At 39.7% G+C, this 25,114-nt stretch overlaps 1 protein-coding gene across 1 annotated transcript in view; it reads left to right on the plus strand.

Annotated features, from left to right (window-relative positions):
* The first annotated feature begins 2,451 nt into the window (after positions 1-2,451).
* Positions 2,452-25,114, plus strand: part of LOC125243982 (CUB domain-containing protein 1-like) — a 50,623-nt gene continuing 27,960 nt past the window's right edge. Inside the window, exons 1-2 of the mRNA XM_048153877.1 lie at positions 2,452-3,005; positions 11,338-11,547. Coding sequence (XP_048009834.1) covers positions 2,933-3,005; positions 11,338-11,547 — 283 coding nt within the window. The 5' untranslated portion in view covers positions 2,452-2,932. The remainder of the gene's footprint in view (positions 3,006-11,337; positions 11,548-25,114) is intronic.

Genomic DNA, 25,114 nt, shown 5'->3' on the forward strand with positions numbered 1-25,114 from the left:
GTAACTTGAATAGGGAACGCGTAGGACATTCAGCGTAAGCGTTATGAAGAATGCGGAAGCGGAAAGTACGTTCAAGGCGATATTTTGTTTATAAAGCATAAACGGTTGTATTTTTCTTCGAACATGACCGATCGATTCGCTAGATAAGACCCTTATTACTCATCTGGTATCGTTTAAAGCCCTTGAAGCCGCACTGAAACTGTAATTTTGACCTTTAATCTGTTGGTAGCCATTGAAGTCCACTATATGGAGAAAAAAATGTTTTCCTCAAAAACCTTCATTTCTTTTCGACTGATGAAAGAAAGACATGAACATCTTGGATGACATGGGGGTGAGTAAATTTATCAGGAAAAGTGTATTTAAAAGTGAACTAATCCTTTAACCCCGTTGTATCCTATATCCTACATATATAAAAGTATATACTATTATATGAATTGATCTATTCATTTAAAATCAAAAGCATAATTATGAGTTGCTATTATTCACACGATGCCTCTCTTCAGGGGCGCATCATTTCAGAAGTGAGGGGGACAGAAATGTTGGGTGTAGGCTAATAGCAGTTTTAATCTGACCTTTGATAGATTTTTTTTTTTTATCTCATCTCTTGCTTTTATTTTGAAATCAATTTGCTTTTAATAAGAAATCAGATACACTGCTGAACAATAACCAATATCTAATATTTTCCCTTATATTTTTATGACAATTTTATGATTGTGCATTAAGTCCTCATAGATTTTATACAGTGTTACACAAATCAATACAAAAAAGATCATAGAATAAGGCAGAAAATACAGTAAATATAAAAAATTGGAAACATTACAATTGTAAATGTCTCTTCTGCTCACCAAGGCTGTATTTATTTAATCAAAAAATGCAGTAAAAACAGTAATATTGTGGAATAGTATTACAATTTAAAACAGATGTTTCTATGTGAATATGTAGTAAAGTGTAATTTATTCCTGTGATCAAAGCTGAATTTTCAGCATCATTACTCCAGTCTTCAGTGTCACATGATCCTTCAGAAATCATTCTAATATGATGATTTGATGTTCAAGAAACACTTGATTATTAATCATTGTTGAAAACAGTTGTGCTGCTTTATATTGTGGAAACCATGATACCATTCAAACCTTTGTGGTAAGATAAAAAAGAGAGATATTAATACTTATTCATTAAGGATGCATTAAATCTATCAAAGTGACAGTGACAATAAATGCAAATAAATGCTGTTCATTGAACTTTCTATTCAGAATCCAGAAAACAAATGTATCATGGTTTCCACAAGCAAATCCTCATATTAGAATATATTCACATAGAAAACAGATATTTTAATTTGTAATAATATTGCGAAATATTACTGTTTTTATTAAATAAATGCAGCCATGGTGAGCATAAGAGACTACTTTCAAAAACATTAAAAAGGTTGTCAATTAGCATTGCATTATTCATGTACTTTATTGTCAATAAATACCTTGAGATTGCTTGAAAAACACACATAAACCATATCTTGTCGCAATCGTGTGTTTGTCTTCACGTTTCATCAGTCAATACGTTTCTGCATTTTATCAAAGAGTAGAACCCAAGAGGCGACACTCTGATACTTTTTTTGCTAACAGCCACTAGATGGCGCTCTGGTAGCGCGACCGCCATTATAGCTGAAAATACTAACTGGACCATAGAATCCTTCACATCTTCACATCCAAATCGGCGAATTTCACTGCCAAATCAGAAGCGCAAAAGAACAGTTTTTTTTTTTTTTTTTTTTTTTTTTTTTTAATTAAGTCATCAGTAAATTGTATGGCTCCACAGTAAATGTTGTATTGTGTTATATAGCCTATGTTTTATTTAACCAGTTGTGGAATCCAACCATTCATTCATCTGAGGTAAAGTTAGCATAGGCCTACTTTAGGCTAGCTACTGAGTATTTCCAATTTATGCAACTTTACACATTTATTAATAGTAAATTAATAATTAATACATTTAAGATCATCATGTTTTCAGCGAACAATTATATTTCAGACCTAGTGGAGTAGTAATAATAGTAGCCTATCACTCCACTATCTGAACTGAAGTATATATTGCAGGCTACGTTTTAATGGATCACGCTACAAACATAACGATCTTATAATAGCCTACATGATGCATTGCTGTGTCCGTTATCGCATAATTCACATGACACTTTTGCTTTAATGGACATTAGACAACACTGCAAAATCAAGCTGTTATATTCATATAGGCTATTTATTGTCCAACATTCCCAGTTTTTCTGATGCATGTTCTTAATTTAATTTCATATGTTGGTAATAATTCAGTGTTTATAAGCCTTTTAAAGAATTTTAACCCAAACTGACTGTAGAGAGCAAAAAGGTTGTGTGAAAAAAGTGGAAGACTTAAAAACAAAGTGTGTAAAATAAACTGTAAAAATATATTCTTTTATTTTATTCAGCTGCTGAATTACTTCTACATAACCGCTTTGGACTTTCTGCGAGAGAGAGCCCTCCGGCTGTTGTCCAGTATGAATGAAACATTTTTTACACGAGAGTGAGCGCTCCCTAATGTTTAGATCGCCTCATTTTATTTAAGAATAAAACGACAGGTCATGCAAAAAGTGCGGGGAACACGTCCCCCTGTCCCCCGCGTCCTCTACGCTCTCGCCTCTCATGTCATTATTTGTCTTGCTCCCGCTGGCTACAAGTGACTGATAGGTTAACTCCTGCTTCTGGTTGTAAACGGCAGCCGATGTCGGGTTTTAGTGGCAGGTATGTTACAGTAGGCTACTCCAGGGATTCACATGGATGACTAACCTGGAATTCTGTCGCAAACCAGGATTTCTTTTTCTTTCTTCCCCCTTTTTTTTCTAACAGTGAAACTAATGTCTGCAGTCAGTGGCGCATTCTAGTCCACTGTAAGGAGTTTATTGGATATTAAAGTCATGGGAATCTGGAAGTTCACGTGCTTTTCGCTTCTTTTGGGGTTTTTCCAGTCGTCATTCTCGGAGTTCACAGGTAACATCTACATCTAAACCCACTCTAACATTCAACACTTACAGACACACAGTAGTCTATCCATTTCGATGCTCATTAAGTCAGGGTTAATCTTTACCTCTTCACACTTGTGTTCATCTCAAATAGCCTATCACTGATTCTTGAGATAAGGGGCAAAACATGTCCTGCACACAAAAGCCCTCTTTATGTTACAGGTAAATATATTCATTGAAATAAAAATGCTTAAAAAGTTACATCTAAAGGAAATCTGGATACTCAGGACATTCATTGCTTTTATTTTAAAACAATTTTGTTTTAAATACATGCTCTATACTCGGGAAATACATGTAATGTAGACTGTCCTCAGCATGAGGTCACAATGTAAAACTGCCAAACAGTGTGGAAAACTGCAAGTGTTTAAAACTTCTATATTATAGTTTAAAACTAACTATATATTTAAATTGAAATGCACAAATCTGTAATATATCAAACATACAAAAGGATGTCTTGAATTATATTTTCCATAAAAAATGGCTATCAAAGTTGTGTCCTCAATTTGTGTCAACTCCATCAGGAATTTTTATAATTCTGAATAAAACAGGCAATGTCATGGTCATCTTTAACTCTGAGGACCCCTTTGCTTTTTCCTGCTCATTGTGGATCTCACAGTAGGACACATAGTCCTGGAAGTTTTATACATAGATATATATTTTTTTATATTTTATACAATATTTTATACAATTTATACAACAATAAATAATAATACTATAACAGGGATATTAAAAATAATGAAACAATGAAATGAAAATAAAATTTGTCTCTTTGGAATGAAATATAAGCTACATATTAGCAATGTATTTCACATTTAACTCTTTCCCTGCTATTGACGAGTTTTCTTTTGTGAGAAAACGCTTCCATGCCATTGACTATTTTTTCCGGCTTTCCATGTTTTCACTGTTATACAGTAGGGGTCCCTATTACACATCTCCTGAACGAGTGCAGTATCTCCAGATAAAAATGCAAAAAAATTTCATGCAACAGAAACACTCAGTGTAGCAGAGCCTTTACGATGAATTAACCGCAATGTTTTAAATCTCAGTTAATCATGAAATTAGTTAATCGCTGCATCCCTATTATTACTGTATATCTGGCCCCAGCTGGACCTTTATCAACAACGTCAGTATTTAACACCATCAGGTATATTTTTTTGTTAATTTTGAATTTGTTTTTCAATTCATTGTGTTAAAATATTAAAACATCAGCTGAACTACATGATATCATGTCTGTTTTACCTAAGAACATTGGTTATATATGTTTAATATTAAAAAGGAGGGTGGAGAATTATGGAATTTAGGAACTGGATTGTTCATAATAACCCTAACCCAAGAAAAATTTTAGAGAATTAATTTTTTCTCACTTAGCTCCTTTACTGAACACCATTATTACATAATCGAAGACTTTACAATGTTGTTGAGTGGATCAAATTAAATTATCATGCATTTTAATGCGTCTGTTGACACAAATTAAGTTCTGAAGTGAATAAATGTACAAAAAAAAAAAAAAAAAAAAAAACACAAATCGGTCAATAGTTGGCGCTAACGAGTTTTACAGCCCTGGAATCATGTGGTGTTTTACACATACACACAATATTCATATCATTTGATAGATCTCCTCATGCTGAACAACCTCAGGAACCGCTGCCGTCAATCAAATCGTTCATTAAATATTCATGATTATGTTTGCGAATTAGTCCTATAGGTTTTCTATCAGAGCCAAACCACTGCAGTACAATTCTCTGGACTAGATCAATAATTATCAAAAAAGTTGAACTTTACCCTTTGGGTTGCTATAACTGGGTCATTTAGTAAATGGGCGTGGCAAAATATACTCAAAAGCATCTTCAAAACCATTAGTCTGATTGAAACAAAACCACCACAGGAAACACAGAACCATAGCTCGTTAACTATATGTCACAGCCCAAATGTCAAAATTTTGATAGGAAGTGGCAAAAAAATCCAAAGTCGCTCATGGGTCATTTTTTATGCTCTAATAAATATAAGTGTCTATAACTTATCAGATATTTTCACCAAATTTGACACACATACAGGTGCTGGTCATATAATTAGAATATCATCAAAAAGTTGATTTATTTCACTAATTCCATTCAAAAAGTGAAACTTGTATATTATATTCATTCATTACACACAGACTGATATATTTCAAATGTTTATTTCTTTTAATTTTGATGATTATAACTGACAACTAAGGAAAATCCCAAATTCAGCATCTCAGAAAATTTGAATATTACTCAAGACCAATACAAAGAAAGGATTTTTAGAAATCTTGGCCAACTGAAAAGTATGAACATGAAAAGTATGAGCATGTACAGCACTCAATACTTAGTTGGGGCTCCTTTTGCCTGAATTACTGCAGCAATGCGGCGTGGCATGGAGTCGATCAGTCTGTGGCACTGCTCAGGTGTTATGAGAGCCCAGGTTGCTCTGATAGTGGCCTTCAGCTCTTCTGCATTGTTGGGTCTGGCATATCGCATCTTCCTCTTCACAATACCCCATAGATTTTCTGTGGGGTTAAGGTCAGGCGAGTTTGCTGGCCAATTAAGAACAGGGATACCATGGTCCTTAAACCAGGTACTGGTAGCTTTGGCACTGTGTGCAGGTGCCAGGTCCTGTTGGAAAATGAAATCTGCATCTCCATAAAGTTGGTCAGCAGCAGGAAGCATGAAGTGCTCTAAAACTTCCTGGTATATGGCTGCGTTGACCTTGGACCGCAGAAAACACAGTGGACAAACACCAGCAGATGACATGGCACCCCAAACCATCACTGACTGTGGAAACTTTACACTGGACCTCAAGCAACGTGGATTGTGTGCCTCTCCTCTCTTCCTCCAGACTCTGGGACCCTGATTTCCAAAGGGAATGCAAAATTTACTTTCATCAGAGAACATAACTTTGGACCACTCAGCAGCAGTCCAGTCCTTTTTGTCTTTAGCTGCTTCTGACGCTGTCTGTTGTTCAAGAGTGGCTTGACACAAGGAATGCGACAGCTGAAACCCATGTCTTGCATACGTCTGTGCGTAGTGGTTCTTGAAGCACTGACTCCAGCTGCAGTCCACTCTTTGTGAATCTCCCCCACATTTTTGAATTGGTTTTGTTTCACAATCCTCTCCAGTGTGCGGTTATCCCTATTGCTTGTACACTTTTTTCTACCACATCTTTTCCTTCCCTTCGCCTCTCTATTAATGTGCTTGGACACAGAGCTCTGTGAACAGCCAGCCTCTTTTATATCTTTTATATAATATATCAGTCTGTGTGTAATGAATGAATATAATATACAAGTGTAACAATATTTTTTTAGCTCAAAAAGGGAAATATTAATAATTAGTCATAACTCGTTATGATTAATTATAAATATTTGAATCAGTTAATCAAATTAACTTAATGTAGCTGAATTAATATTACAATCAATTTGTTCGGCCAGTGAACACTTAGTATTAATTGTCTATCAACTCTTATAGAAAGGATATTTTCTGTGGCCACAGAGTATCGCTTTCTTAGCATGTAGCTGTGATCGAATCGTTATCAGAGACATTGGTTTTATAAGCAGACCAGAATCAACTCGCAAGAGTGTGCACACAAGTTTTAACTACATCACAAACACATAACTAAACTAACAAACACAAACATACCATTCACGCAGTGAGAGAGTGAGAAATGAATTTGAACCAAATCATAACAGGGGAATGAAACAATGGAAAGAGTAAATTAACAATTCCTGGATGAACCATCAGTTTCAATACAATAAAGCACCTTTGTTAAAAGGGGTTCACAGTCTTAATACTAAATTGCCATTTAGTGTTCAAACGATACTTGCAAATGCCTTAGTTGTCTGGATCTGCAGGCTCAGGAGAAAATCCTTGATGGTTTGGTCCGCTGGCGTGGAAGTTGTGATCAATATCTTCGGCGTTGATGAAGAAAATTAAGACAAACTTTGCACTGTTAATTTGACTTTTTTGTGGTCGCTGCAGTTGAAGTGAAATGGAGGCAACAGGAACAGAGCAAAGAACTAGAAGTCCATAAGCACTAAAACTAAACTTAACTGAATGTGATTTTTTGGGGGGTTTTTGAACTCTCCAGACAGTCGACACCTTCAAATCTGACCAATGAGAGGGGTGCAATTCTCTGGCGGGGGATTTCATTTGTTTGAAATTGAGTTCATTTGCCTGGGTTTGTAGGTTTGTGTCCATTTATACTCCGATAAATATAACAAACATACAATGCATTCTATGATTCTATGTGAGTCATTAAACAAGGAGTAATTTGATAGTAAACATCACCTAGATGAAATGCATTATCTCATAGTTCCAACTTTCAGGCATGCCTAACACTATACAACATATGAAAGAACAACATACAAACAGTAATAATAGACACGATGTACTGGGGAAATGCATGTTCATTCATTTAGACGAGGTTGTCAATGAATTAATGGCAAAGAGTCCAGTTTATAGACAATGTCTGGTTCTAGTGGCCTGTCTCCTAAGGGTCTTTGAAATGTGTGTAAAGAGCACATGGTGCAGATGGGGTGATAGCGCTCAGTGGGGGAGCCAGACCTTACGGGGCCTGCATGGGTGATTGCCTTTTACAATTGTGTTTGATTGCTCCAGACGCTACACAAGTTTCACTTTTTGAATGGAATTAGTAAAATAAATCAACTTTTTGATGATATTCTAATTATATTACCAGCACCTGTATGTATGGACACACTCTGAGGACACCCAAAAAATTTGGTGGAGATCGGGCAATGGGTGGTGCTATAACTGTCAAAAAACTATATTTTTCACTATTCTTATAGTGTATGATTGCAGAAAAAAAAAATTATGTATTGAACATTTATGGAGCAACAGATTTTGTGTGAAAATAAATCATAAAAGTGGTTTATTTTGTTTAAACTTTTTTAGAAATGTGTGAGTTGGCAATGTGGGCCAAAAATGAACAAAATACTAAGTGAGCAAACCACATTGTAAAAGCTAGACCCATGATAATCAGACAGGTGTTACCCTGTAGTCAGGGCGAGTTTATAAAAAACAGTTTTATACATTTATATTTGAGATGAATGAGTGTGAAGTGGAAAAGATTAACCCACGACTACTGGGCATCGAAATGGATACCCCACAGACACACGGGGCAAAAGACTCACATTATTGATACAAACACTTAAGCTAAATTAATGTTCTTATGACACAATGAGAACGCCCTTGGGGTGGTGCTGATTGTCTGAACCCGTATAGAATCACACCAATTCATTGGCTGATGGTGCGGGCGCCTCTTCCGTGGCGCCATGTCACTCACTCTTATACAGTGAACACGCCATCTGTTCCTCAGATTTTCTTCTTCAGAAGAAGCGATTTATATGGCCCATGCTAGTCAAGCTGCTTCTGCGACTGCATATAGTGGAACTTGCTTCTTTCTCCTTCCGGTGAAGCATAAAGAGGTCTATGTCGGCATCCAAGCTCCCACCTCTGCGGTTGGCGCTGGCTTGCCCAATCCAGTGATTTGACTGGTTCCTGTTTCAGAGGTTTTTCCCGCCAATCAGGTGTCTCGGGATTCCTAGATGACTAGCTCATTCTGGCTCAATCCAGAGAGTTAGTTTCATCACAGGGACGTCCATCTTCACCACCTTCGGTCTCTTGGTCTCAGGTTTAATGCTCAGTAGAGTGTCTTAACTCCTCAGCAGACCTCTTTCCTGGGTGTCCAACTCGATTCTCTCTCGATGCAGGCCTATCTAGTCCCTGCTCGAGTTTCCAGTCTCCCTGCGTGCTTGGCTCATTTCAGGCTCAGCCATCATGTTGCGGTGGACATATGTTGCAGGCTTCTGGGGCTCATGGCAGCAGCCTCTCCTGTGCTGTCTTGGGATCTCCTTCATATGAGACAATTCCTGTGGTGGATGAAACTCAGGGGCATCCGCCCTTCTTGGTCTATCTTCCGTCCGCCAAGTGTTGCGCGGTTGCCTTTGTGCACTTTGAAGGTAGAGAGACAACCCCTTTTTGCTTCAAGGGGTCAAGATGGGCATAGTCTGCCATCACTAGGTTGTCACGACCTACGCCTCTTTGACTGATTGGGATGCGGTCTTCGAGGGCAGATCAGAGTGTGGCGTTTGGTCGGGTGAGCTTCTCTTGTGGCACATAAATTGCCTGGAGTTGCGAGCCATCTCTCTGGCCCTGGATCACTTCCTTCCTGACCTGATGGGCTGTCATGTCATTGTCAGAACGGACAACATGGCAGTAGTGTCCCATGTAAACTGCCAGGCCTCTTTTGGCCTCAGGACTGGTTTCTTTTGCTAAGAGCAGTTCACGTTCCAAGGGACTTGAACGTAGCAGCAGACTTCCTGCCGAGATAGAAGCTCAGGTCTTGGGAGTGCATGTTGTACTGCCAAACAGTGGCTCAAATTTGGAGCATGTTTGGCGAGTGGGCCTCCTTGCATTGCAGGGCTTGATTTAATAGACAGAGCCGTAGATCACTGACAAGCCACGCAATATCGCGTTCATATCGCAGATGTATCGCCTTCGATAATGAGCGCGATATTGCGTGGCTTGTCAGTGAACTATGGCTCTGTCTGTTAAATGGCGCTCCATTTGAAAGCAGGTGATGGTGATTTAACGGTAATCAGGGAACCGGCTTAACTGACAAAATGCGCGTGACAATCTCATGCGATATATCGCCCAGCCCTAGGTTGTGGGTGTGGCTGATCAGGGGTAATCGCTAGCAACAGTGGCATCTTGTCTTCCTGCTAATGTTCGAGAGACCATTGATAATGCTCATGCACCTTCTACTAGATGGCTTTATTTTTCTAAGAGGAAGGTCTTTGAGTCTTGGTGATGAGGCCTGCACGTCCTATTAGTGTCCCCACCTAGGATTTATCGATTGTTTTGGAGGGACTATTGGAGCCTCCCTTTGAACCCTTGGAGTCTGCTCCGGACAGGATTCTGACTCTCAAGGTGGCGCTTTTGTTAGCGTTGGCCTCTCTCAAGCATGTGGGAGATCTGCAGGCTCTTTCTGTGAGTGAGCCTTGCATGGAGTTTGCCCTGGGTCTTGTGAAGGTGTTTTTGAAACCCAGACCTGGTTTTGTCCCCAAAGTTTTGTCCATGTAATTCCGCTCTAAAGTGGTTGTGCGTCACTCTTTCTGTCCCCCTTCGTTTTCCTCTGCTGAGGAGGAGTGGTTTCATTTGCTTTGCCCTGTTCAGATTTTAAAGGCATATGTAGACCGCTCTGGCCAGTGGCACAAGTTGTCTCAATTGTTTGTATGCTTTGGGGCCAGCTGCAGAGGGCTCGCCACTTTTAAGCAGAGGATCTCTCCATGGATGAGAGACACAATTTCTTTGGCTTATGAGGTGCGGAAGCTTCCTTCACCTCTGGGCGTGAAAGCTCACTCTACTATGAGTATTGTGTCTTCCCAGGCTCTTTTTAAGGGGAGTTCCTTTGTGAGATATTTGTGTGGCGGCAGGTTGGTCCTCTCCGCACACTTTTATCAGGCTTTATAACCTAGAATTAGATGCGGCTCCTGGTTCTGGGTTCCTTCCGTATGAACTGGTCATTTTGGTCTTAGCTGAGTGTGGTCTGGCTAAAGGAAGACTTTGCGTGTGTTGTATATCATTCCCATTGCGCCATAAGCTACACAGCATCAAGTGAACCTATGAAACCTATGTTCTCTGAATAGGGAACGAGACGTTGCATTTGCTGCCAAGCTCCTCTCTCTGTCGAAGGTGCTGCTGCTTCTTTGGGAGAAAATCTGAAGAGCAGATGGTGCGTTCACTGTATAAGAGTGAGTGACGTGGGACCCTCAAATGGACTTGCGCACATGTGGCATCTGTCGTTGCTATGCAACCATGAACTGCGCTCTCCACGGCGACGAGGAAGTTTCAGCAAAGGAAAGCCCCACAGTGATGACATTTGTTATTGTTCTTTAAAGCATTTAGTAAAAAAGAAAGAAAAAAAGCAAAGGATAACCCCAAATGATTTCTATCCCTTGCATTAGCCCTACTACTAGATATATTTATGGAGATGAGAAATAAAAACCCACCCTATACAGCTATGATCAGCTGTTCGACTGAGCTTTCAGAAAAAAAAAAAATGTAAAGATTACAGATTAAAATGTGCAATTAAGTTGCGGTTTATCACGAGTTAACTCATGACAATCATGCAATTAATTGCGATTAAATATTTTAATTGATTGACAGCACTAATATCTATCTATCTATCTATTTTTTTTTTCTTTTCTTGTTATACCTAAAATCTTGATGATTGCTTAATAAAAGTTTGTTTTTTCATCATTTCAGGGGGTGCAGAGCTCAACGTTGCTGTTGAAGAGGGCACAGTCATCTACATTAATACAAGTGCTGGCATAAACACACAGTGTGAAGTTTGTATAAGTCAGGAGTGCCAGTCTTCTGTGATCCTCAGAAATAATACGAGTTTGAAATTCAGCTGTTCACAGCCAGAGGATTTGTTCACCGTGCAGATCATCAGAGATAATGGAGAGCTGTCATGTAATACTTTTACTCCTTACATTTTTCATATAGACAATCATATTTCACTGGTCATTAAGACAAAAAAAAAAAAAAAATGTTTAAATGATATAAATGCAAATTTGCTGAATGTTGATCATAAATGAGAAAGTATTATAATGTTTGCCATTCTATTATTACTCACTATTAAGAATAAAAAAACAAACGCTATAATATTTTTTTATATACAGTTTACTTTAATTGTTTAACAGTCTGAAATCACATACTGGTACTACATTTGAATTTGAATTTGAATTTACTTTGTAACCATTAAAAAAAGAATGTTCTATATAGTATGAAAATGGGTAGTATGAATCAAATTCGGTTGTTACTGTCATGTGACCTACCAGCATCAGTTGTGTCACTTCACTGCCATTCATAAATCCAAACCCAGGGCCTCATGGGATAGTAAAGTGTCCATCGTATGCGCACTTCAGAATCTCGCTGGAAGTAGTTGATCATCCAGGTACTTTTCGCCTACTTTTTTTCCCCAATACTATGTATGCGGACATACTACTATTTTGACATAATATATAGTAGGGAAGTATTCCATTTCAGACGCAGCACATAAACTAATGAAGATGGACAGCTCTGTGTTCTCAGGGTATGTTTACATGACAATGATGTACTACAATCTGAAAAGTTTTTCCTTTGATTTTTTGTTTTTGTTTTTGTTTTTTTTACAGCAAAATACAGATGACAATGAATGTTGTCTAAACGATCCCTGTTAATACAAATCCACGAAAATGAATAAAAACACTGTTATTCATGCCAGGCCGGTAGTTGGCGATGTCACTTTGTAAAGAAATTCCACACGAAAAAATGCACAAAGAAATGCAGACTGAACACCTAATAGGCATGTGCATGATGTCACAGTTTTCACACATTAACATTATTGTAGTTTATATGGAGACAATAATGGTATAGTTTTCAAAAATATGCACTTTGAAACCTGTTTTCGAAAGTTTGCAATTTCAGGCCCACAAATCATGAAATTTCTTAATGAAAGGCCAAAACGCATTAAAAGTTTCACGTTTTTAGGTGTCGTGTAAATGGCTTCTCAGGTGCTGATGTTCTCAGCAAGGTCACAATAAAAGTCCTGCTTCTGACACATTGGCCAAATAGAAAAAATTATCAGCTGATATTTAAAAAAAAAAAAAGCCAAATATAATCAGATATATCAGATGGTCTCTACTTAGTACCATCAAATTACTAAATATCATTGAACAAACATTTATTGCATTGATTTAACTGGGGAAAAAATTATATTTCAGGTAGTGATGGGAAGTTCTTTCGGACAGTTCGTTTCAATGAACCGTTTTTTAAAAAAAAACCCCAAAAAAAACGGTTCACCAGTTCTTTATGTCCTCACATAATGATGTCAGTTCTACTGTATCATCCTGGTAGATGAAAATCAGAAAGATCTAAAGCCCCGGGTATACTTCACTTTCCGCTCCCGGACGCGTCACGCGCGCAGTCACGTCCGCGCGTCTTTCAAAGTATACTACACCACGGATGCGCGCGGATGACCGCGTTCGTCACATGCGCAGTACAGTTTTTTTCTATGCTCTACCAGACATCGGAGAGCAGCACTGAGTCGTGTCATCAACGTGACATTCACTGGGCATGATCGGAGAAGAAAAGAAGTGCATCCTCTCCCATATTTTACTTATCCCCCTCCATGAATTTGCCGCCCTAAATACGTCTTTGTACTCTTTCAAATATGAATTGTACAAATGTGGTTACTTTCTAATCTCTTCGCTGGTCAAGTTCGCTGTCCATTGTCGTGTTTTTCTCTTTTTTCAAGCGTGTTGTTTTTAAACCGGTCTTTTCACACTCTTCTTTGACGGCTGAACACTGTGCTCAATACTGTGCGTGTTGCCACCTAGTGGACTCTTCTATAATGCTTGCGCATGCGCTGTTGCACGCGGACTGTCCGCACAGTCTCGAAATTTGGCCTGCACGCGGCCAGGGTGTGCGGCCAGCCGCGAGCCCTCCGCATGACTAAAATTACGTCATGCGGACGGTGCACGAACGCGGACGGCTGAAGTATACCCGGGGCTTAAGACTCAAGCTTTAAATCACTCATACTCTGTCCTAACCAGACGCGATGCGATAAGATTCCAGCGACGAGCAATTTGACTGCCCACACTAGACGCGACACGACAATGAGAAGCGATAAAATCAATCAAACACCACAGCCAATCAGAAGAGAGTGTGGGCGGGCTCTCTCGGCAAGAGCACAACAGATACAATGAAATGGGACATAGTAAAACTCATGAATATTACACCATTTAAACATTATTTAAAGTACATACGGAGTGACTGAACCAATCTTTGTCATAGAAAACGCTTGCTTGTTCACACTGAGTTGCATCGCATCAGTGTTGTTTTTATTACAACTAAAAAGCTGGGAACACAGAATGATATTTAAACTCACGTTAGACACTTTTAACATTAAATAAAGCACATAAACAGTACCTGATATTATCATTGCCATATTTTGTGTTGCTGTTTCAGCCATGACGTTGTGGAAAAATTGAAACTGTTTCTAAAATAAAATATTCGCGTGTCGCCGTCACGGCTGGTTATGAAAAAAACTTTTTTAACATGGAAAAGATACCTTTTATCACATGTCGCGGCGTCTCGTCGTGTCTGGTTAGGACACAATGTCAGAAATATTCAAATGAAGTCATTTGTAATTATAACTTAAGTTAAATAATAATAATCATCATCACCATCTTGGGTTTATAACATTTACATTTTGCAACAAAAGCACCCAATACAGGCACTGATGCGCAAACATGGATTAATTAATTCATAAACATATTACCAATATGATTTATTTTATTTACATTTTCTGATGTTTCTAAATACTTAAAGGGGTGGTTCATTGCGATTTCACTTTTTTAACTTCAGTTAGTGTGTAATGTTGCTGCTTGAACATAAACAGTATCTGCAAAGTTACAGCGCTGAAAGTTCAATGCAAACGGAGATATTGTCTTTTAAAGTTATGGCAGTTTTATGTCTACAAAAACAACTGGTTTGGACTACAACGAGCTTCTTCCCGGGTTGGTGACATCATAAACCCTGCAAAAAATGCCCCCGGGAACACGCAACAAAGTGGGCCATGTGGCGCAGCATAATGGAAGCGGAAGAGTTGTGTACACCGGACGCGAGCGACGCGTCAAAAGATAATAGAACCCATTATAATAAAAATCAGTGATATTTTCTACACTGGATGCACCGCTGAAGACAGCTTCCATAATCTACACAAGTTTAATGCTGGATTTGCACAAAGGCTTTTACTGAAAGATGAAGCAGTTCCCTCTTTAAAAGCAGAAGCTGCTGTTTATTGGCCCCAAACTGTAAGTACGTTTTATTGTTTGTGCATGTCTTTTGAATGTATAGTTCTGTTGCTATTTTTTGGTTGCATCAAGGACAAAGGATACAAAGAGCAACTTGTTTTTGCTTCGCTAGCCAGTTAGCTAAATTCTAGTGCATACTTCTCCAACAAACGCCAACAAACACCAACAAACTTCTGTGTTCACAGACAAACAGTTGTTCATGCTATAAATTAAACGCTACCTTTACAAAAATGCTACTACTCAGTCATGTATTCGGGTACAGTAAAGCTTTTAATCAGGATAAAACCGTATATTGAAAGCTAACAAACAGCAGTGACAGCATATCTAAACACTTTGACACAAATACAAAATTAAATACCATTCATAAACGTCCTTTAAAAACCATGATTGCAGAGGTTCTGCTTGACCCTCTTCATCTGGATCTGATTCAGGCTCAATTTGATACAGCAATATAGACGCCATTATTTACATTTCCATCGAAGCACACGTAACCGGTAACAACTAAGGGGCGTGGAGTTTCCGGACCCCTTTAAGAAACATGCATTTTGTCCCCCTGACCTGAAAAAAGACACACATGCCCAGTATCTCCAGCTCATCGGTTCTCAGTATGTCAAACGTGTCCTAAAGAAATGGTCAGTTTAGTTTACTGGTTATTATTCGATAACTGATGCAACCAAATCTTGACTCAAACCGCAGTATCAGTGCACTGCCACACCCCAATCTAGTTCCTCTTCTCGAGCTGACGGCTCAGAGCAGCTCAGAGCATCGTGCTTGAGTGGAACCTCCACCCTGTCCCGAGCCCTCGAGGCTGGATGATTGGTTCCTGGGGGCTGCACGCACTGATAGTCAGCACCTAGGGTTGAGAGCCCACTCTACTAGGAGTGTGGCTTTCTCCTGGGCGCTGGCACATGGTGCCTCGCTAACAGACATCTGTAGAGCTGCGGGCTGGGCGACACCAAACACATTTGCGAGATTCTATAATCTTCGTGTAGAGCCTGTGTCCTCTCGGGCACTTGTCCCTTCAGGCCAGTAGTTAGGACCTGCTTGGTGTCATTCGCTTGCTGTGCCATTCCACTCCTCGGACCGTTATTGTCTCAGGTGAGTTCCTCAGTTGGAACCCTGAATTCCTCCAGCACTGTTATGTCTACGCTTGTGTGCATGCTCATTCAGTCAGCCCCTGTGTCAGATTAGGTGCCTCCATGTGTTGCGATCCCCCGCTCTGGGTAATGCCGCATGAGTATTCCATGGTAAGTCTCCTGTGGTAGCATGTGTCTTTCCCTTGGCAAGCCACTCTTGCTGGCTCTGACGTTGAAATATATCCACCCTGCAGGGGTTGGGTTCTTCAGAGATTCTCCATATGTTTACCGCTATGTTGGTTCATATGTGCTTGTAAGACCTCCTTTGAGCAGGCTACCTTTGGCATACTTCCAGCTTGAATATGCTACCCAGTGTATTCTGTGTTAAGTATAGCCCCTTGCACCCTCGCGACGGGGTGCTACCGCTTATGCAGGTCACTGGCAATGGACTTTTGTAAGGGACCCCATTCGTCAGACTGTTCTGACGTAATGTCGAACGTGACCGATTGAAAGGGAATGTCTAGGAGACATTATGTCCCTTTGCCACAATTGCTGTTCCACTGAAATAGCCGGGTCGTTTGGCTCGGCTCCTCAGCAAAGACTTGGCTCCTTATATACCCACACTGAGGGGTGGAGCTCGTGATGCAAATATCACAGACCAAGGTACTCGGCATACCATTGGTTCATTTTGTTAACACTTGAAGGTGGTTGGGCTCTCGGGGGGAGACCCCATTTGTCAGTCTGTTCTGACGTAACGTCTCCGTTCCCTCCTTCAGAGAATGAGGGTTACATACGTAACCTAGACATTACTTGTGGATCAGCGCTGACTCAACACTCTTTTTTTTTCTCCAACTGTTTCACGAGTTCACACTTACAAATAATCAGATAGAGTAAATAGTATGCGTATTTGGCTTGCTATCCGAGGAGAGGTTTCTGAGCTCTGTTTTTTGGCCCAAACCCAAAGTACTCCCCCTGGGCAAAGAGACTGGGTGGTGGAGGAATGCTGAAAACTGTTGCAAAACACAGGTGAGTTGACTGTGTATATATACACACCCTACAAACAAGCCTGCACTAGCCCTGTATGGGCCCACTTAGGGCTAGTGTAAGGGCCCCAGCAGGCTGCTCTCAGGGCCCCCAGCGTAGGTCCCCTGAGAATTTGCTCATTGGCAAATCGTTGGCCCCTTAGCACCCACCCTGCACGGGTAGCCCTCACTAAGCCCCAGGAATCCCTCACTGGGCCCACACAGGGCTCGCACTACTAATCTACAACAATAAATCTGGCAGCACAGGGTGTCACACATTTACCATTAATGAAAATAATGGTTAATGTTCTTTAAAAAAGAAATGGACAATGACTGGCAGGGACGTCTGCCACTCAAATATTCCCTAAATCATACTCTGTAAAATGTAATGAATTTGAATCTGACCACTACATGTTTGAATCATCAATAAGTAAACAACTTCATGGCGCGAGTAGGCTACAGGATGGGAGGGAAAAAAACTGGAAAAAAAAAAAATTGCAATTTTTTTTTTATCACTAAACTACTGTCATAAAAAGTTATAGTTTTGTATATACATAACTCCTGAATAAAAATTAAAATGTGTTTGGACTGATTTAAAAAAAAAGTTTTGAACAAATTTGATTGGTTTGTCGATAGTGAGAGCAAATGCAGGTGATAAGCGGTTTTATTAAGCGAGTCATTGAGTCGTTCATTCACAATTCGTTCAAACGGCCGATTCATCAAGAATGAGACAGATGTTTGTGAATGGGTCATTGAATCTTTGACTCAAACGATTTGTTCAAAAACTGAATCATTCAAAACACGATTGAGTGTTGCTGTGAGATGCGCTATGTTGTGATCTTTGTTTGGATTCATCGGATCTATTTTCGCTGCTAAAATAGACCAAAACAGTCATTATTTCGTCTAAAATGTAAGTGACTTAATATTATTAACTTGTTTGTTGAACTGTCATATCAGTGTCACATTTTCAATCGTGAGGTGATGGTAAATTAAGTGATGGTCAATTGTCAGCTCTCTTGGTCGTCAGGTCGTGTGATGTATGTTGCTGAACTGTATTCAAATGTTATAAATATAAAAACACCACATTTTGCAGTATGTCAGTTTAGTTTATTTGTGTGTGCTGCGCTCATAGACTTTAGAAAACGGCGCTCATTTGTTTGATTTCTCCTCGAGAAGCTGCGCAAGCCTCAAAAGTTTAAGGTCCTTGCACCCTGACTGAGTCCGAAACTGTCGTATTCGTTTTTTCATATTCATCATTTGGTGGCTCTCAAATGTCAAAAACACCCCTCAAAATATTTCCTATGGATGTGAAAAATGCAGAAAATCGAACCATCCGAATTAATTTTTATGACGGACGGAAGTTACAGAGGCTGCAAACGTATAAAACGTGAGGTTGTATATATATATGAACGAATAAACTAGTAAGAATGTAGGCTACAGTTAAAGCTTTCCTTTAGTTTTTGTGAAATGCTCACACGCACGCACGCAGCCACGCACACACAAACATGTTTAAATACATTTATGCTGTTAATAAATAAATAACAATAAATTGTTGTAACAGCAATACCTCCAAGTTTTGTTTTTCACTGTAAAAATTTCATGATTTGCCAATGCAAAGAGAGTACCGCCACCTTTTTCCCCCACTTCAAGCACTGATTATATCACAAAGAAATCATCCTGGCGACTTTTTTTTTTTTTGTCAAAAGCGACAAATCCAGCGACTTTTACTGGTGTTTTTGGAGACTTTTGTGGTGTTTGGAGACTCGAAAGCACGAATCACTCTGCAGTTAGGCCTACTGCAGTTAGCCCCTCTCCTGTCCAAAAGCACTCACAGGCGGTCAGTCTCTCAGTAGCCTCACGCAGCAGTCAGAGCAGAGAGGAGACACACACCCCTCCGCGTCCAGGCTGCAAATGAATCGCGCATGCGCATGGCCACTGCCGTTCCCGCCCTGGCTTACAGAGCGGGGTGTAAATGTAAATGTTCACTCACTCTCACACAAAAATAAATCACTGCATTTAAATTGACTCATGACATAGCTCTCCATTCACTCTAGTCTAGTCTCTTGCCAAGTTTGCTTGTGCCAGCTCTCGCTAGTCTGTTATCAATCTCGATTTACATAGGCATTTACTACAAAACCCCAACAGTCTTTTTAAAACTAAACCCACAAACATTCTTTTTAAAGATTAGATAAAATCTCAGCCCTAGCCAGTATTTTTTTTTTTTAACTGCTAGGCAGTAGCTACACTTAGCTAAAACTACCCATGTGACTAAGACACACACACACACACACACACACTGACGAGGACTACAATCGTTAAGTATTAAAATAAAATCTGAATTGTCTGCAAAATAATTATTTTGTTAGTTTAATTAAAGATCGTGCCTAAGTCCCGACTGATTAGCCCCTGATACGTCTCTCAACATAGCCACACACACAGTTACATATTGCCTAAACTTTATTGAAAACACATAACAAAAATGGAGAAATTTCTTGTGAGGACCAACAAGCCAAACGATGCACCACCAGCTGCAAAAAAGCTTCGAAGGTACGATGAAGCATACCTGCAGTTTGGGTTTACAGTCACGGCTGATCTGAGACCTCAGTGTGTCGTGTGTGCCGAGGTGCTGGCAAACGACAGTATGAAGCCCTGCAAATTAAAAAGGCACCTCGAAACAAAGCATGCTGGCATTAATAATAAACCGGCTGAATATTTTAAAAGAAAGCTTGATGGCCTCCATCAGCAACAGGCAACCATTTCAGTGCACAGCACTGTGTCTAAACAGTGTTTGGAGGCATTGTATGTAGTGGCCAAAAGAATCGGTAAACTGGGTAAACCGCATACAATCGCCGAGACTCTCATTTTGCCGGCAGCACAAGACATGTGCAGAATAATGATAGGCGATAGTGCAGCAGCCAAACTCGGTGCAATACCCCTGTCCAATGACACAGTCGCTAGGAGAATTGTAGACATGTCCAATGATATCAGAGAGCAACTGATAGAGTTCGTAAAAAAGAGTCTTTACTACGCGCTGCAGCTGGACGAATCCACTGATATTGCTGGGCAGGCACAGCTCCTCACCTATGTCAGGTATCTGCGGGACAAGGCGATTGAGGAGGATGTCCTGTTTTGCCGGCCTCTTCAGTCGCACACTACAGGAGAAGCCATTTTCAATGTCCTTGATATTTTTATCCGTGAAAATGGTTTGGCTTGGGACCAATGCGTTGGCCTATGCATGGATGGTGCGCAGGCAATGACGGGGCGTGAGCGTGGCCTAGCTGCTCGCGTTCAGCAAGTAGCTCCACTTGTGAAATGGACACATTGCATGGTCCATTGCGAAGCACTAGCTGCTAAAAAAATGACGGTTCTCTTTGACTCCGTGCTGAACCAATCCGTGAAAATGATAAATCTCATCAAATCACGGCCGCTAAACTCTCACTCTTTTGCGTGGGTTCGAGTTCCGTTTGTGTGCACAGCAAACGAGCTATCAATTGATATGCAGGAACAGCTTATTGAGCTGAAGAGTGACAGTAGACTGAAGGAACTCTTTAGCTCCTGCCCTCTTTCGTCATTCTGGGCAGCATTGATGCAGGAATACCCTCAACTCTGTGACGTTGCCTTGAAGATTCTCCTTCCTTTCGCGTCGACATATTTGTGTGAGGCAGGATTCTCAAAAATGACTGCACTCAAAACGAAATACCGCAATCGAAACCCAACTGCAGTGAACCAGCTTTGGGGGGGCCCAGCTTGCAAAAGGTTGAGAACCCCTGCTCTACAGGATTCAGTTTTTTCGAGTATGGCCTGTATTACGTCAAAAGAGAGTAGAATTCCTTGTCTAGGCACTTCTCCCTGATAAGCTCACATCACCCAGAGCAAGAGCAAGATCACGCCCATCAACGCGCTACGTTAGGGATACGGAAGCAGAGAGATTTTTCAACAGTGTCCCAATTCGGGGGCTGAATACATCATCAAGGCAGTCTCATTTAAGAAAAGTAACCGTTAGATTGCAACGTAAGAAAGAAATTACAGTATATTACATCTCACAATGAATATCAGTCAATTTTATTACGGTTACTTTTCTTAAATATGACATCCTTGATGAAGTATTCAGCCTTCAAATGTGACGTCCAGAGGACGAAGCCTCCGAAATGAGACACAGCTCCTGTCACCGAAAGAGTGTGTTTTTGGGTGTGAGGGAAATATTACCTTTTTCAGTTTCCCAAAGAACCCAGCGTTAAGGGAACAGAGAATGAAGTTTGTTTTTCAGAGGAAGCAACGGAATTGTGCACGTATGCCGGTTTGTTCCTGGGAATTCGGTGATGAATACTTTGTAAACAAGTCCCAGTGGTACAACACTGGGACTTGTTTACGTTTGTGTTGTGCGTAATTTTACTCTTATTCTTAGACTTAAGAATAAGTATGATCAGGGGTGGAAATGGGGGGTAACGCGGGGGGACGGCGTCCCCGGAGTGAATTTCAAGGGGGGGGGGGGACGCTCCAGTTCAAATTGGTTGAATTTTTTTATTGAAATGAAGGGATTTCTGTATTTATTCACTCAATAGCCTACGAAAATGAAACCGATTCAGCGCAAAAACATAACACAATTGTCACGATTACCGTCAGTTCCTGGACTCCAATTCCCATAATCCTCCTTGCCAGTCACATGCACACACTCCACACCAAACACTAATTGCTACATACAGCTGAAGCTCATTATCTGGACTATTTAAGACTCACACACACACCACCTCATTGCGAAGTCTTGTTTCACCCTGTGTACAATTCCGAGCCTTAACATCCTGTCTGCCTGTCTGTTACCGATCCTGTCTGTTTACCCGTTTACGATTCTCTGCTGCATACCTTTGGACTGTGTATTGTTTCCTGAATTGTGAATGATATCTGCCTGCCTCGATCTACTGCCTATATCCTGACCACGATTCTGCCTGTCCCTTGCTGTTCCTGTTTGTTCCTGTTTGACCAGTGATGGGAATAACGGCGTTATAAATAAACGGCGTTACTAACGCCGTTACTTTTTTCAGTAACGAGTAATCAAATTAATTACTTTTTCTCCCGTTGCAACGCCGTTACCGTTACTGACAAAAAAAATGCCGCGTTACTATAATTGAGCTCACTGAAGCGGTTTTCATCCGAGTAGGCTCTCTCTCTCAGCCATAGGACCTGCAAAGTTTTTTTCTCTGGTGTGTGCTGCGGTTAGTCATTCACAAATATAATTTTAAACTGATAATAAAGTATGATGCGCTGTGTGTGTGTCTGTCAGAGCATGCACGCGAAGCGCAAGCTCAAACCAGAATACCCTTTTTGATGCTTGATCGAAAATATGTGAAATGAGTTTTTTTCTAGTCGACTAGTAGTTGTTCATTTAAGCTATTAGTTGACTAATTAATTTCTTAAATACTGGAGAGAATAAACCATAATAAGGAGCGTTTACATAATAAAGGCTATAGCACTCAAGGGCACGCATAATTGCCATAAAGAACCGGCAAAAGTAATGATTATGAGTGTGACAAAAACAGCAAGGAGACATTTTAATTGTTTATTAATAAAGTAATGTTTTCTGAATCAGTGTCGGCTGCAAAGATGAAGTTGACATTGCTGATTCTCATTGCTGATCATCTGCTCATATGGACGCGCCTAGAGAGATAATGCACATTTCATTCGGATTAGGCTATATAATCAGAGTAGCCTCTTTCTTTTCGTGTTTAATTACTTCATTTTCGTTAAAGTAGATATTTCAAGCATTCTATAGATATATTTCTCATGTCTGCGAGGCAAGCAGCCTCTGAGTTTCGGTTCATTTAGCCTCAGTTCACGCACCAGTGATCGCGCCCACGCCTCCATGTCATGATTTTACTGTCTGCTATATTTGCTTGTTATATATTAAATCCAAGCAATTGGTTGATGAAACATTGATTAAAATTAAGATATAATTTTTACAAAACGAAATTCACTTTAAAGAAAGGCTTTCTACAAAGCAAAACTTAATGAATTGGTCAAAATCATATCTGACCCACTCCATGTCTCCCGATATATTTGCGCATCTTCTGATGCATCTTACTCATGCTGTTCACTTTTCATAATCGAATAAATGGATTTAAAACATAACATAGGACTATTTAAACATAAATATGAAACTACGTTTTCTTTAATGGCTACCAACACAGTACAGAGAAGTTTCATGTCATGAGCAAGAGCGGATCATGAGTCAGGAGTCGCATCAAGAATAATTTATTCTTAGACTTATATGTAATATTGGGGGCATTCAATTTATTTGGCATATTTTTATTTATTTATTTATTTTTTTAAGTAACGCAATAGTTACTTTCCCTGGTAATTAGTTACTTTTATAATGATGTAACTCAGTTACTAACTCCGTTACTATTTGTGAGAAGTAACTAGTAACTATAACTAATTACTTTTTTAAAGTAATGTGCCCAACACTGTGTTTGACCCTGCCTGTACGACCACGCTCACTTTTAATAAAGCTTGCAAATGGATCCCTGCCTGAGTCCTGTTTCGTTACAGCAATAAAATTGCATGATTAATCATAAAAAGATCGCAATCTGGATTCAAACACCCACACGATCTTACTCATTGCTCGAAGTGGGCCGGCACACACCGGCACTTCCATATTTTAATCTGTAGTGTACCCACGCTTTGTATTGCATACCGGCACTTCTCACATGTTGCCGGTATCGTTACTCTAACCACCACACAGAAACATAGAATCGGGCTATTAATTAACTGTATAAATCGCGTGTTCAGAGCTTTTATAAGCATGAGTGGCGCACTGCGCGCGAATCACCGCAGACGCGTGATACAATTTGCACAAGCCGTTTCTATGATAAAATGTAAAACCCATTTGAATTCTATTGAGAATGTAGTAAAACGCTATGGAGAAAGTCAAACATGATCTAAGACAGCCACTAAAAAGACTGATGAAAAGAGGGGAAAACATGATGAAGCTTTTTAAACTTTTCATGACCACCTTTACTAGAATTTATCACATTCTATTGTATTGTGGTACATTTTAACTAACTTGTTATAGTCCTTGTGAACTGGAAGTTGCAAATGACTTTTCTCCAGTGTTGTGAAGCATTTCCAAGTGAAACGGAATATTGAATAGAGGGCAGAGTTTTACTTTAGCACTCCTCCTCTCCATCTCTCGCGCATAGTAGACTAACGGTTGGAGGGGAGTGGTTTAAGCGTTTTCAACCCAAGCTGTCAAACTGATGTCATTAGAGAAGGGGTACCGTTGCAGAGGGGAGGAGCATTTTCAGATTTTTATTAAATATTACGAAGCCAAACTATTTTTTTGTGTGGATTTACACGCACGGATGAATTGCTCACCACAAAACTAGCAATTTGAGTTACCAAAATAAATAAGGTCAATTTTGATTTCATGTCTACTTTAAAGAATTTATAATAATCTATTAAGGGAATAGATTTTAAAAATAAAGAGAAAAAAGTTAACATTGCCCTAAGCATGCAATGAGGAGCCATCAATGGTCTAGCTGTAATTATAAGTGCCAAGACTAGGTCTTAGCTCCTAAATTATTTAGAAGAGCTGCAGAGGTCTCAATTTTCTGTTTATGTAATCTGTATGAAAAGAGAGACATGTCAGACATCCGTGAGTCAGCTCAATATCCACTAATTCGGCCACTCCCACGGAGCGAGTGCTATACTATATATGCTTTTAACCTAAAGGCCTATATGAAATGCCATAGAGGTAACATGAATGTTCAGATGCTTTGCATCACAGAAATACATTATATTTTACGGTATATTCAAATAGACAACAACTTATTTTAAATTGTAATAATATTTCACAGTATTGCTGTTTTTTTCTGTATTTTTGATACAAAGCATGATCAACTTGAGACTTCTTTTAAAAACATTATAATAGTAATGCATCCATTCTTTTGACTGGTACTGTAATTTAAACTATAATAGGCCTATACAAAATTTCTTCACATGATGTGCAATTATACATGCACGCATGAGATCACAAAAATCATGTTTTCTGTCAAGAGTGGACATTATATTAGTGTTAATATAGCTGATA

This window comes from Megalobrama amblycephala, linkage group LG13 (assembly GCF_018812025.1).
Source record: "Megalobrama amblycephala isolate DHTTF-2021 linkage group LG13, ASM1881202v1, whole genome shotgun sequence".
NCBI classification, from domain to species: Eukaryota; Metazoa; Chordata; class Actinopteri; order Cypriniformes; family Xenocyprididae; genus Megalobrama; species Megalobrama amblycephala.